This window comes from Sturnira hondurensis, unplaced genomic scaffold (assembly GCF_014824575.4).
Source record: "Sturnira hondurensis isolate 20B ecotype Veracruz unplaced genomic scaffold, ASM1482457v3 Scaffold0014384, whole genome shotgun sequence".
Taxonomy (NCBI): Eukaryota; Metazoa; Chordata; class Mammalia; order Chiroptera; family Phyllostomidae; genus Sturnira; species Sturnira hondurensis.
The window spans coordinates 31997572-32011151 of record NW_028087015.1 but is presented as its reverse complement, the minus strand read 5'-3'; the positions used below and the strand labels follow the sequence as shown (position 1 = coordinate 32011151).

The following is a 13580-nucleotide window of genomic DNA, read 5'->3' as shown; positions in this document are numbered from 1 at the left end:
GCCTGCTCCAAGGGCCACACTGCAGCTTACCTATGGCTCACCATGGGCACAGCGAAGAGGTTCTGCATTTTCTCTGAGTTGACATGGATCTTACAAAACTTTAGCAGCATTTTTTCTATATATTTTTAAACTTTTCAAACACCATTAATAGAAAGGCAAATATTTGAATGAAATATGACTATACTTGTGGTGCCCCATAGCTTTAAAAGGTTTTGATTTCTGATATTATATGACATATTGCTCATTTCCCAAAGCTGTATTTAATAGTGTTTTTAATATCTAGGAGGCGGTTATGCTAAGTGCTTATGTTTTTAATACATCTTTTATGTTATCTCCCTTGGAGACAACCATTATCTAGTGGGTACAGCAGACTGGTAAAAAATTAATAACAAAAAACTGGTATTTTCTAAAATGTTCAAAGAAGATTAATACTGGAGTGATCAATTCTTGCTTGAAGGTTGCAAACTGCGCCGGGCAGGAATCAAACAGTGAATCATAGAGATACCCTGTATAGGAATATTGATCAACATTGTTTTATTCTTTTTTTTTTACATTTTATAATATGTTTACTTCAATTAAGTTTTGTGTAAGTTTTATTCTTAATTAAATGAGTCACAATAAATATAACCATTAAAACAAAAACAAAAACTTTGGCACAGTGTTCTGAGCTGACATATTTTTTGTTTCCTTAATTTCAGTGGTATATTTAAAGCACAAACACTCATTAAAATTCTCTTGTAATAAATAACGAGAGTTGCTTTTTGTTATGCTTTGTTTGATGTCCTTTGCTTCAGTTGATCCAGACTGTCAGTGTCATGGACAAAGATGACCCTCCTCGAGGCCACAAATTCTTCTTTGAACCAGTGCCAGAGTTTCCCCTCAATCCAAACTTCACTATTGTAGATAATAAAGGTATAGAACACTTTTTATATCAAAAATTGAGACCTTAAGTTGCAAAATCAAGAACTGATATGAGTGATCCCCTCCCCACTCGTTCTTTACAGATAACACAGCAGGAATCATGACTCGGAAAGATGGCTATAGCCGCCACAAAATGAGTACCTATCTCCTACCGGTCTTAATCTTTGACAACGATTATCCAATTCAAAGCAGCACCGGCACACTCACTATCCGGGTGTGTGCCTGCGACAGCCAAGGAAACATGCAGTCCTGCAGTGCACAGGCCTTGGTCCTGGCGGCCGGCCTGAGCACCGGAGCTCTGGTTGCCATCCTTCTCTGCGTCCTCATACTACTCGGTAAAGTTACACTTCTGAACGCTATTGAATTTGCAGAATTCTCTGATTGAGTTCCCAGTGATCTTGAACCGAAAAGCTCTCTTCTCTATAGCTAAATACTGAATGCTTTGACTTTTTAAAAATAATTATCCTTTTAACCTGGAAAACAATTGAGTGTTTGTCTGCGGAGATAGGTCTAGTTTGCTAGAGATTAAAAAAAAAGATAAAATAGCTGATGATATTTTATATTTATTGCTTTTTAATCCCTACATAGTTTAGAGCTAACCATGGTCATTGTTCTAATGATTTTTAAGAATCAATTTAATATTTATATAGACACTATAAGGGTAATACTTTTATTCTTCCACAGAAAGACTAAGTAACTTATACAAAGTCACTCATTTAGAAAGTGTTCTAACTATATTTAAAACCGAGATTATTTGAATTCAGAATTCTCCTTTCTAACCATTAGTCTCAAAACCAAAGTATCTTTACAAATAAAAAATAGCCCTGGCAGGTGTAGCTCAGTGGATTGAGTGCGGGCCTGCGAACCACACGATCACGGTTCGGTTCCCAGTCAGGGCACATGCCTGGGTTGCAGGCCAGTTCCCAGCAGGGGACTCATGAGGGGCAACCATACATTGATGTTTCTCTCTTTCTCTCCTTCCCTTCCTCTCTAAACATAAATAAGTAAAATCTTAAAAAAAAAATACAAAACAATTATTAAGCTATGTACATCAGACATCTTAATGGCAAATGTGTTTAAGTTTTCACAAGATAATTTTTTCATAAAATGTGTTATATGTAAGTGTAATACGCAAAATTAAAAGCTCATGTTCATTTAAGCAAATTATCATGGTGGCATTGTGGACTATCTAGTCATGCAGTGTTTTCTAAATAAAGTCATGCTTCCAATAGAAAATGTTTTATTTGAGCATGCCCTAACAGGACAACGATTTAATTCAATTAAACAGTTGTTCCACCGTAAAACATTCCTCCAAAATTGTTTCCAGCAAATATTCATCCAAAATGCTTATGCTTGGGGCAGGATATCTAGCCAAATTTATGTTCCAATGCCCATATGTGCTGGCTCCTTTTCACTGCAAATCTTTTCAAATTATCTGGATGAAATCCCTTTGGCCAGATATCCTTGTAGGACTTCAGTGGGGGATTGATGAAAGTGAGGGGAAGCTGTTATTTTTCAGTTAAAATGATCCAACTATTTAGAAACACATTTTCTCAGGGTGTCAGAACATGCATGCTATCATCACCATCAGCAGTCCACATCTCCACCTGCTGCTACCACGTTCGGCTCTTCAGTAATAAATTTTTGTATCCCCCACGGAGATTAAATTTTGACCTACCCCTTTAGCTAAGTGCCACTTGGATGCTTTTCATATTGTTTTATTTGCTCACATAGCTCTACTTTCCTAATTAATAACATGAAATCAGGTATATTTCAGAATAGATTTTTTCACCTATTAACATAAGATGCACACATACGTAAAGACATGCTGCATACAGAGGGGAACAAAAGCACCCCCCCCCAAATAAGTTTAGATATTGTAGCATTCTTAAACTGAATCGTATACTTTCCTCTGCAGAAATCCCAGAAGGCTTCTTTTTATTCTAAAAAGTGTCACTTCTTTCCAGAGAAATATAGAAGACACACACTTGTTCATCTTCCCAACTCATTGCCTATATGTAGAGTGATTTGCTATTTTAGTTAAAATTGGTGAGAACCAGATAATAAAACGTCAAGTTTCGTATCGCAGTTCCAATGCAGTCTTGCTGGTATTTCGAGGCTGCATGTGGATGACTGAACAGAGTTATTGCATTTATGTAGTTAAGAGAGCCTGCTCTTGCAAGACAATGATATAGCATGATATATTTTACTCATGGCCTACTACAATTGGAAGAAATGTACTTCTTAGTTGATTTCTCTGTTTCAAGATGAAGTAAGGGATTAAAATCTAAGGCAGGATTATTTAAACTTTTTGGTTCCTAGGACACCTTTGGCAATCAGATAAAGAGTATGGGCCCATTTACAATAACTTAAATTCATAGAAATGAGATATATAAGACAAAACAAATCTGTCAATTGAAAAAAAGCAAACTGTGCTTGATTATTGTCATATTTCCTTGTTCTAGTAACAGTTTAATAATCACTTGAAATAGTTGTAACTATAATGCAAAGTTAAATAAGTGATTTGCACTGGTTTATAGTCACACGTACTGTTACTATCATGACGGTTTATGCTGAAGTTCATAATAGAAAGAAATGCTAAATTCCAGTTATGGTTTAGTGAAAATAATGGTATACTTTTTTCTATTCCACATCTTAGCCTCTCTACATTTCATTCATATATCCCAGATTGATAACCTCATTCTAGGGAAAAGAAGTGGATAGTTCTGACCTGGCAGCAAAAATAAAACCACTCAGAATAGGTACTAAGGACCATTTGTGAGAGTTAAGAAACATTATGTTAGCTAATAAATTTTAAAATAACTTGACTATACAGTTGTTCTTTTGATTATAAAAAGTAGACAATTTATAAATTAATGCATTCAATGTTAAGTTTACAAAGAGTCCACTTTTACTACTTCATGGTTCCCTAGTTTTTGGATTTTAAATATATGTTTGACATAATCAGTTTAATTTTATCTTTTTCAGTACAGTATGTCTCATTTTTACTGAAATTTAAAAAATTATTTAAGGTAATTCTGAATATAGCTCATCACTCAAAGCCCATTGTGTGGAGACTAAAGATGTTTTGAATGATTTTTTTAAAGATTCTTTCTGCTCTAGCTGACATAGCTCAATGAATTGAGCACAGGCCTCCAAACCAAAAGGTCACTGGTTTGATTCCCAGTCAAGGCATGTGCCTGGGTTTTGGGCCAGATCATTAGTAGGGGGTACACAAGAGGCAACCACATGTTGATGTTTCTCTTCCTCTTTTTCTCCTTCCCTCCCCCTCTCTATAAACAAACAAACAAACAAACAAACAAATAAATGGAAAAGTTGTATTTTGGCAACAGTGTGTTTTTTCTTATTTTTAAAATAAATGTATTTTTAAATAGCATAAGGTAAATATTTATTTTACATGTGCTCACTGTCAGGCTTGTTAAATTCTTGTAATGTAATGTAAAATAAAGTATATCAAATGTGTATCAAAAACATATCAAACTTGATTATATATATATGTATATATATAAGTAATTATATAATATAGGTAAAAATATAGGTAAATAATAAAACAAAACAGAAAGCATGGAGAATACAAATTAACATTTTAGCCCAAAAGGTTGAATGCAAAGTGGAATTCAAGGATTCTTTGGTAATAAGATGTGATCAGAGCTATCTTGTAAGATGATTATATGCTTAAGATTCATTTGAGTTTTTATTTTATATTGTAAATATAAAAGACAATATTGAGTTATATTTGAAATCTTAAGCAGGCTTCAAAACCAGCTAAATAAAGACTTTTAAGTAAGTAGGTATGAGCAATAGAAAGGATGGGATGAGCAGCACAGACATATATATGCATATATACATTATACATCTCTGTTATATATTATATGTGTACATATGCTTATTCATACATATACACTATATATACATAACCTATGTCAAATGTACACACATGTATATATGCACATATGTGAGTAATGTTTTATGAAATGAGATATCAATATTTATAGCTGGCTAGATATATTAACCATAACTGAATAAATCTTTTTTAATGTCAGGGCTCAGTGGGACAGTGAATCTTGAAAGTAAATAAATGACACTGTAATATCCGCTTTACCAATTCAGTGTACCTAGTCCTTGGCTCAAAGCACCCTGCATTTGTATATGACAGTTACTATTTTTATGCAATTTTAGCACTTCTCACCCCACACAAACTTCATTCACAGAAATGTGCTACACATAATTCAAACCTGAATCGTGCAATTCTCTCTCTCTGTCTCCAGTTTTAGTTGTGCTGTTTGCTGCATTGAAGAGGCAAAGGAAAAAGGAACCTCTCATAATCTCAAAGGATGACGTCCGGGATAACATTGTGACTTACAACGATGAAGGCGGTGGGGAAGAAGACACTCAAGCCTTTGACATTGGCACATTGAGGAATCCTGAAGCAAGAGAAGAAAGTAAACTTAGAAGGGATGTAATGCCAGAAACTATTTTTCAGATAAGGAGGTCTGTGCCTCTGTGGGAAAATATTGATGTGCAAGATTTTATCCATCGACGATTAAAAGAAAATGACTCAGACCCAAATGCACCTCCTTACGATTCACTGGCTACTTACGCCTATGAAGGGACTGATTCCATAGCAGATTCACTCAGTTCTTTAGAGTCTCTCACAGCAGATTGTAACCAGGATTATGATTACCTCAGTGACTGGGGGCCTCGGTTTAAAAAACTGGCGGATATGTATGGGGGTGATGAGAGTGACCGAGAATAACAGTATTTTATGACTTGATTGATGTTAGTGGAAGTATTCTTTGTTACTGGATTGAGTGGCCTGTATTCTCTTCCTTGGAGGGAATTTTTAAAAAGTCAAAATTGCAAACAATACGTAGGTGTTGTCTTAGTAAGGGTTTGCTTAATCAGTGAGTTTCTGTAAGTGAATATGAATGACATAGATTTTTAAAAAAGTAATAATAAACCAGTTCACCCTCTTTGCCTAAGAATCTCTGAAGGAAAGTATATCATATCAATCATAAATAAAATATATATAAAGGCTTTTTGTGCCTTTCCTTAAGTATAAGAACTTTATAAATGTTTTCTTAACTTAATTATAGTTACCTTTACTATTAAACGAGATATTGTGCAACTGCTTTGTAAATTAAAATAGAAAAATATCCCTAAAGAAATAGGAATGAATATTACTGCCATATTTATTTAGTTGAAGAATGTCTTGGTGTTAATTTATTCATATTTTTATAAATGTATATTTATATTTTTGTATTTTTATGAAATAAATTAGTATTTGTAAGAATAAATTTCATTTTATTTAATTCCTAGAAGCAGTTCTGATATCACTTATAACAAAAGTTTTTTACACCTTTAAATGGAAAACATGATAAGGTAAAGGTACTCAGGGAAAAAGCAGCTATGTTATGCATGCGATTTGGAACTCGAATGTACTGGAACTATAAAAGAACTTTGGTACAAATTGCGATTTTTTGCTTCAAAACTTAAATATAAGCGGGTGTTTATTGAGCTACTGGTGTGTACTTATCAATAGGATATAAATCACATTTGGAATAGAAAATATTATGCTTATAAGTGATTAATTTTGTGTACAATTCTTTACTATGAGATAGATGGGTGAATTAGGAGAGAAATTCTGCCAGTGATGTTGTGTAGATGACATCTAAATCTCTCTTCTTCTATGAGTAGTAATTTTCAGAATGAGAAATAATACTCCTGATTTTTTTCTTCATGATCAGAAAACTCNGATTTGGAACTCGAATGTACTGGAACTATAAAAGAACTTTGGTACAAATTGCGATTTTTTGCTTCAAAACTTAAATATAAGCGGGTGTTTATTGAGCTACTGGTGTGTACTTATCAATAGGATATAAATCACATTTGGAATAGAAAATATTATGCTTATAAGTGATTAATTTTGTGTACAATTCTTTACTATGAGATAGATGGGTGAATTAGGAGAGAAATTCTGCCAGTGATGTTGTGTAGATGACATCTAAATCTCTCTTCTTCTTCTATGAATAGTAATTTTCAGAATGAGAAATAATAGTTCTGATTTTTTTCTTTATGATCAGACAATTCATGCAATATAACTTGAGTAACATTTAAAGTGTGTATATACAAACTAGAGAAGTATTTTAATTATTTTTTGAGTAGATATATAGTCAGTGTACTTGAGGAAATTTTGGAAAAACTAGTGACATATAGACTAAAGACCCCAAGCCTGAAAAACTATAACATTTAATTAATGATTGGATAGTCCCAAAACAGAACATAGACACCTTCACACCTGGAAAGAAGGAGTTGGAGAATTGTGCATAATGACTTTCTTGCAATGTCTGAAAGACTGCCATATAGAATGCTTGCCCTGGTTTGGCCTGGAAAATAAACCCTAAGTCAAAACAAATTTCACAATGAGATTCCTTGCTATCCATTTCTGTGCCGTTAATGATCCTCTTCTTTCCCTTTTATTACTTATCTTTCAGGGAGCAAAAGTCATGGTCAGGATGATTCCTAGGTGAAATTTGTACAGAAATTTAACATTGAATAGTCTGTTGTCAAGAGTTTTCAAATAATGTATCTACCAAACCACAAAGAGGTACTTTTGTGTTCTATCATTGTACTATGTGATAACATTTTTAAAAATTAAGATTGTTTTAATAACTTTACCACAGATACCTAACACATATTAAAGATGTAATGTAATGTTAAGGGAAAAAAACATACTGGGCCCTTAAAATTATTTGATTTTTGAAAATAATTGGCATATTTCAGAAAACAGAAAGTTTTCTGTTTTAATATTAGTTTAGAACATTTTATGTTCTCTTTTTATGTTCTAAAAAATGTTCAACATTTTTACCTAATAAAGTAGTTAAAGTACCTCATTGCAAGAACTCTTTCAGCTTGGATCAGACAAATATTTGAAGAGGATTATATAAAATATCAAGGTAGAAAAAATTAATGAATTAGATAGCTATTGATGCCTCTTATAATCCCTCAAACTATAATCATTAGGAATATAAGTGACAATAAGTAAACAAATTCTGAAGAGGATGATAATAATTGCATATGTAACAGCTGCTTAAAAAGAAGAAATTTTGTCAAGAGATGGAGAAATTGATGATTCCATCACGTGCCTGATTGCGCTTGCCATTCTTTAACATCTACGAGCATCGCAACAAACCAAGCCACCTACAAGTTTAGATCTACAGGTGCTATGATAAAATAATATTTTAACCGTATATTAGCTAGAATAAGACATTGATTTTTTTAAGCTCAATTTGAAGAAATGTTCATTTGACTACCATTTTTTTGGCAATTTGGCTATTAAATAGTGAAGTTTGATTCAGAGTTCTTGTTCCTCCATCTGAAAATGACTGATATAGGGAATCTTTATTAGGACAAAGATAAGAGATTTTTATTTAATAGATACACTTAATAATCATTTTTGCTATAAATCAGGTGATCTGATTTGATCAATGAATTTATCAGAGCTATGTGATACCAGTACTTCCTATAATTTCCCAATAATTCAAGGAATGCCTATTGTGAGAAAAAAATACACTTAAGAGATCAGATTTTATTATTTTCTTATTGACAAGTTAAAAATAATTCCTTACCTTCTCCCAAAAAGTAGACACAATATTTTACCCTATTCGATTTGGATTTTATTTTGCTAGATGCACAAAATACACCCAATTACTTTAGTTTCTATCACTTGATTCTCATAGGTTAGTGCGTTTTACCTAGATATTATACTACAAAGATTTGCCAAATGTCAAATGACATGCTCAATATTTAGTATGATGATATTCTTAATTTGATAAAATATGATGAGTAATTAGGGGGTTAACATAAAAGACATGTAATAAAATAGGTTACACTCAAAGTTAAAATAATGTGCATTTATTCATCATCGCATTGATTATAGCATAAAGTGTTAAATCCAAATACTGTTGAATTCTGGTTCATCTTAAGTCACTATTTCAAAAAATCTTTTGAAAATTATGGAAGAGTATGAATAATATTTCCATTTTTTAAAAGCCTCACACTGAACTACAATAGCATTAGCTGATCTTTGCTTGTCAAAGAATATGGTAATGAAACATAACTAGATTTCAGGCCACCAAATCCAAATGTCAGAATTATATCACAAGCCAACCCAAAGAAGGGATAAAATAACCTTCTCTTCTGAAGTTTTAAGTATCTTCATAATCTCCTAATCAATAGCCTGCTCTTTGCTTACTTTTATTTTATACTTGGATGATAGAATATGGGTAAAAGCAAGCTAACTGATCCTCAAAATATTTTCTTACTTAAATATTTAACTTCTCTACAAATTTCAGTAGTAATACATAGCTATTTCTAAGAATTAATATTGGTTGATGATAGTTTATATGAAATAGACACCAGCCCTTTCAGTCTGTGTGGTCAAACAGCAATGCACAGGCAACAGGTCTTATCTGACCTGCTTGCTGTCTTTGTTGTTCCACAGAATCATATTAGCTAACATAGTGTTAACACCTGGGACAAAAATCATCTGTTATTGCCAGCATTTACAAGTCAAAACATTTTACCTAAATGTGTCCCTTTGGATCCTTCTTCCTTGAAGAATCTGTTAGTGAGATTAAGACATTCCTTTATATTAATGAGTCACTCAGTTAATTTCATAAATTGCTAGTTTTCATGTGAGACAGTTTCTTTTAGATACTTTTATTTTACTGTTTCTAAACAATTATATAATTTTATAGCAATTATTTGTCAATGATATAAATAACTCATCAATATGTGTTTTTTACTATGATTAATTTCAATGTTATCAAAATTATGCACACTATAGTTTCCCTGCTATAATTTGCTTGCTTTTATATGTGCCTTTATTATTAATTTGGCTCCAAGCTCTTTGTCAGTCATCTAAATTTTCTCTCATGAGATTCTCAAGCACAAAAAGCAGGGAGACAACTTTATCCCCTTGAAGAAATCTTTTCTTCAATCACTGAACTATTCCAGTGGATGGACTAATTGCCCTCTCTTCCAGGTGCATCCTGATACTCCTGCCGCAATGAACCTGCCCATTTCCTGGATCTGTCCTTTAGGGTTACAAGGCCGAGTTCCACAGCTCAAGTCAAGCACTTCTGGTTTGCTTCCCTTGTTCTTCATCCTCTTTATATTTAAGCTAATTTAGTCTACACATCTTCCAAATAATGTTATTGCTTATTTGTCCCTAGTATGATAGATCCACTATGTTCTAAACAATAATTATTTCTTGATGATCAATTAGTTTCTTTCTATTTTTGCTCTAGACGTATTTGGTACCCTGAGGTTTTCTTAGTATTTTGAAGTGCTTTAACTCCTTAGTCACCAGAAATTTATTTTATGAATGCTTAATTGCTTCATTAATTTATATGGCTTGCCTGCTTCTAATAGGTGTTAGGCATTGCATTTTTAAGTCATATTATACTCATATAATTTTGAACAGAATTCTAAAAATTTATGATGCTATTATTAATAAATATGTTTATTTGATTTTAATAATTCTATTTAGTATATAATCATTACTGATACTAATAATAACTTCATATATATGAATTATAAGAAAATATATTTTAAGTAATTGTATTATTGAGATAAATATAAACATTCAGATAAATTTTTAACCATTTTCATTATGTTTATTCATAATACTTTTCAATGTAGAGTATCTTACAGATTTCATTTAATATCTTATATATACTTGGAATTCAGTATTCTCACACTCATTTAATAATCAAGTACAACTTGATGTGGAACAGTATTTATATGCAAGTAATTAAAAATGAATCATATATACAATGCCTATATGTTTATTTGAATTAGAAGTTATAATTCTCAAAGTGTGGGACATTTACAGCCACTCTCTAATGCTAATTTACAATGACTGTTTTAGTTGTGGGATATGTTTCAAATTTATTTATATCAGAAGCATTGGCACTTTATTCTAAAGTTACAGGAATGGTATACTAAGAAAACTATGGTTTTAATAAACAGTATTGTCTCATATTATAAGTGATAATTTAAATTATAATATATCAACAAAAATAATTTATTGAAAGGATCTTATGTAAATTAATGGCTAATAGAATTACTATTTGTAAATCCTTATTAAATGCAACATTTGTGAGGCTAGATAAAAAAATGAAAAAATAGTACAATGCAGACCTTAATCCTTTTAATATTTTGCAATTCAATTTAATAGATAAAACTAAAGCAAGTAACTAAAAGATAAAGTGGTATTTGATTGAAGCTTGCTAATGATACAAAGGTTAAAAATAGTAAGAAATACTTTTTAGCTTCACATGTGCTTTAAAACTAGATTTTTAAAAGATGCAGCACATGAATGAGAATGACTGTATCTAGTAAAAATCAGTCAATCTGTGAATAAAATACGGTAAAAAATGTTATTACTTAAATTCAGTCAATTTTCATATTAAAATTAAAAGTCGCAATGTAATGAGGCTACTGATGCCATTTTTTGACATCTGACCACTGCTAGTTTTAAAGCCTCACTCTTCCCTCTCCTTGAGTCCACATCTAGACAAGCTGTTAAGAAAGCCTGGTGTTTCTTCCTTTCCTGGGTTCAGACTGGAAAATTCAAACCTCAGAAGTCCCACGCACTGGGGAGAGAACTCACCTAGCCCATCGCCCTAGCCACAGCAACAACACGGGCCAAGCATCCTTTCCTTCCTCTCTCTAGCCACTTCGAACTTGCTTCAGAGGTACAGCCTGCTCTCCCCAGGGATATCGATTATGTAAGTAGTGAAGCCTTTCCTATCCCACCGGTGGGCTTGCATAGCATCACCAGTTTGCACAATCAACCCAAACCTGAGGGGGCGTCCATCCACTTGATCAGCAAGTGACAGCAACGCAAAAATAACACACAGATATAGGTAAGTTTTGGAAATCTAAAAATAGTACTGTAGTAAGGTTAAAAACAACTTTAATAATACACATGGACATTTTGTAAGTTTTCTAAAATATATATTTTTATTGCTCTTTATCCCCATCTTCATAATATTTCAAAGATATTTGCTAATGCTTCTTTTAATCATGAAATTGGTTGAATTTAGTTTTATTCATTTAATAAAATATTCAGTTTTATTAAATGAAATATTTTGGTTGGACAATATTTATGATTTTAATTATAATGTGATAGGTATTTGACTATCGTGAGAATAAAGGGGTTGATACATGTAGGAAAATAACTTTACCTTAATCTGCACTGAGTGATTGTATGTATCAGGCATTGTACTCATCATTTTACGTGGATTATTCACTAAAATCCCAAAGTCTTTTATTTGGATATTACCTTTGCCCGTATACTGTACAACAGGAACTTAAACCTACATATAGTCACAAGTTAGTAAGAGATGAAGCAAAGTTTTAAGTCTAGGCAACTTGACTCAGTAGGATCTGATATTGAAAGTATCCAATACTATAGTATCATTATTTTGTGAAACTGAAAAATGGTAGTAGCATTGAGCTGTGAACTGTTTAATCATATTTGTCTCAGAAAATATGAACGGCACTGGATTTGCTTAAATATGTCATAAAATGTCCAACAAGAGTTTGGAGTTTAGAAAAACCAAAGAATATAAAATATTTTCCTTATAGATGGAAAGGTCTGAAATTACACATGAAAGAAATGTTCTGGAAAAGGACAATACCTGGACCTGAAACTATGGTATCTAATACTAGATATCAAAAGCTAACTTTAAACTGTAGTAATGAGCCAAGTACAGAGTGAGTGCATTACTACCATTCTTTAAGGGTATGAATATCATGAGCAGGCAGGATGGAGCAATAGGGACTTTCATTATTATATCACAAGGACCTTAAAACCTACATATGGTCACAGGTTAGTAAAAGGTGAAGCAAAGTTTTAAATGTAGGCAACTGGAAATGCTTACTATTAAATAACAACATATATAATAATTTGCTTTACAGAAAAAAAATCCAATGAGTCGATAAACATTTTACTAAATAATATACACTTGGCAAAATATTAGGAAAATATCTTTTAAAATTACTAACTGTAAAAACTAATTGCAGCAATATGGATGAGATTTATGTTGCCTATTTCTCCTTAGATGGAAAAATCAATCTGTGATGGGGGACAATCCCACATAATTTTGAACATTATTTCTTTGCCTTGAAAAATAAGTCCTTAAGTCAAATGGAATGCGTGGAGGCTCAGTCAGATATAGTTGATCATATTTGAGTTTATTTGGGCTCTTCTGTTAAAACTAACAATAGTAGGTAAATTTGTACTCACACCTTGAAGGAAGGTTTCAGTGGGAAGCATGCCCTGTAGCAAAACACTTGGGTGGAGAAGTACTGTGAAACAACAGCAATTTGAGGACAGAAGTGAGATCATACACTTTGAATTTTTATATGGTGCTTTGAAGCCTTGAAAAGACCACCTGAAAATTAATCTGAGGAGCAAGAAAATGAAGATGTGGGCTAGAAGCAATCAAGTCTAATTCCAAGCAGAGGATTGAAGATTACCCATGTCATTAGTCACATTCATTCTAAAGAGTTCTATCTGGAACTTGGGACCATACTAGTAATAGGAGAAAACAGAGAAATTGGCA

The 13580-nt window shown here is 32.4% G+C and overlaps 1 protein-coding gene across 3 annotated transcripts in view; it reads left to right on the top strand.

Annotated features, from left to right (window-relative positions):
- Positions 1-5852, top strand: part of CDH9 (cadherin 9) — a 64902-nt gene extending 59050 nt beyond the window's left edge. For 2 of the 3 annotated variants that reach the window (XM_037062802.1, XM_037062804.1), the window contains 3 exons: positions 795-912; positions 1005-1256; positions 5211-5852. In XM_037062802.1, the coding sequence (XP_036918697.1) occupies positions 795-912; positions 1005-1256; positions 5211-5698 (858 nt within the window). In that variant the 3' untranslated portion in view covers positions 5699-5852. The remainder of the gene's footprint in view (positions 1-794; positions 913-1004; positions 1257-5210) is intronic. The other variant, XM_037062803.1, reaches the window with a different exon arrangement.
- The last annotated feature ends 7728 nt before the right edge of the window (positions 5853-13580 follow it).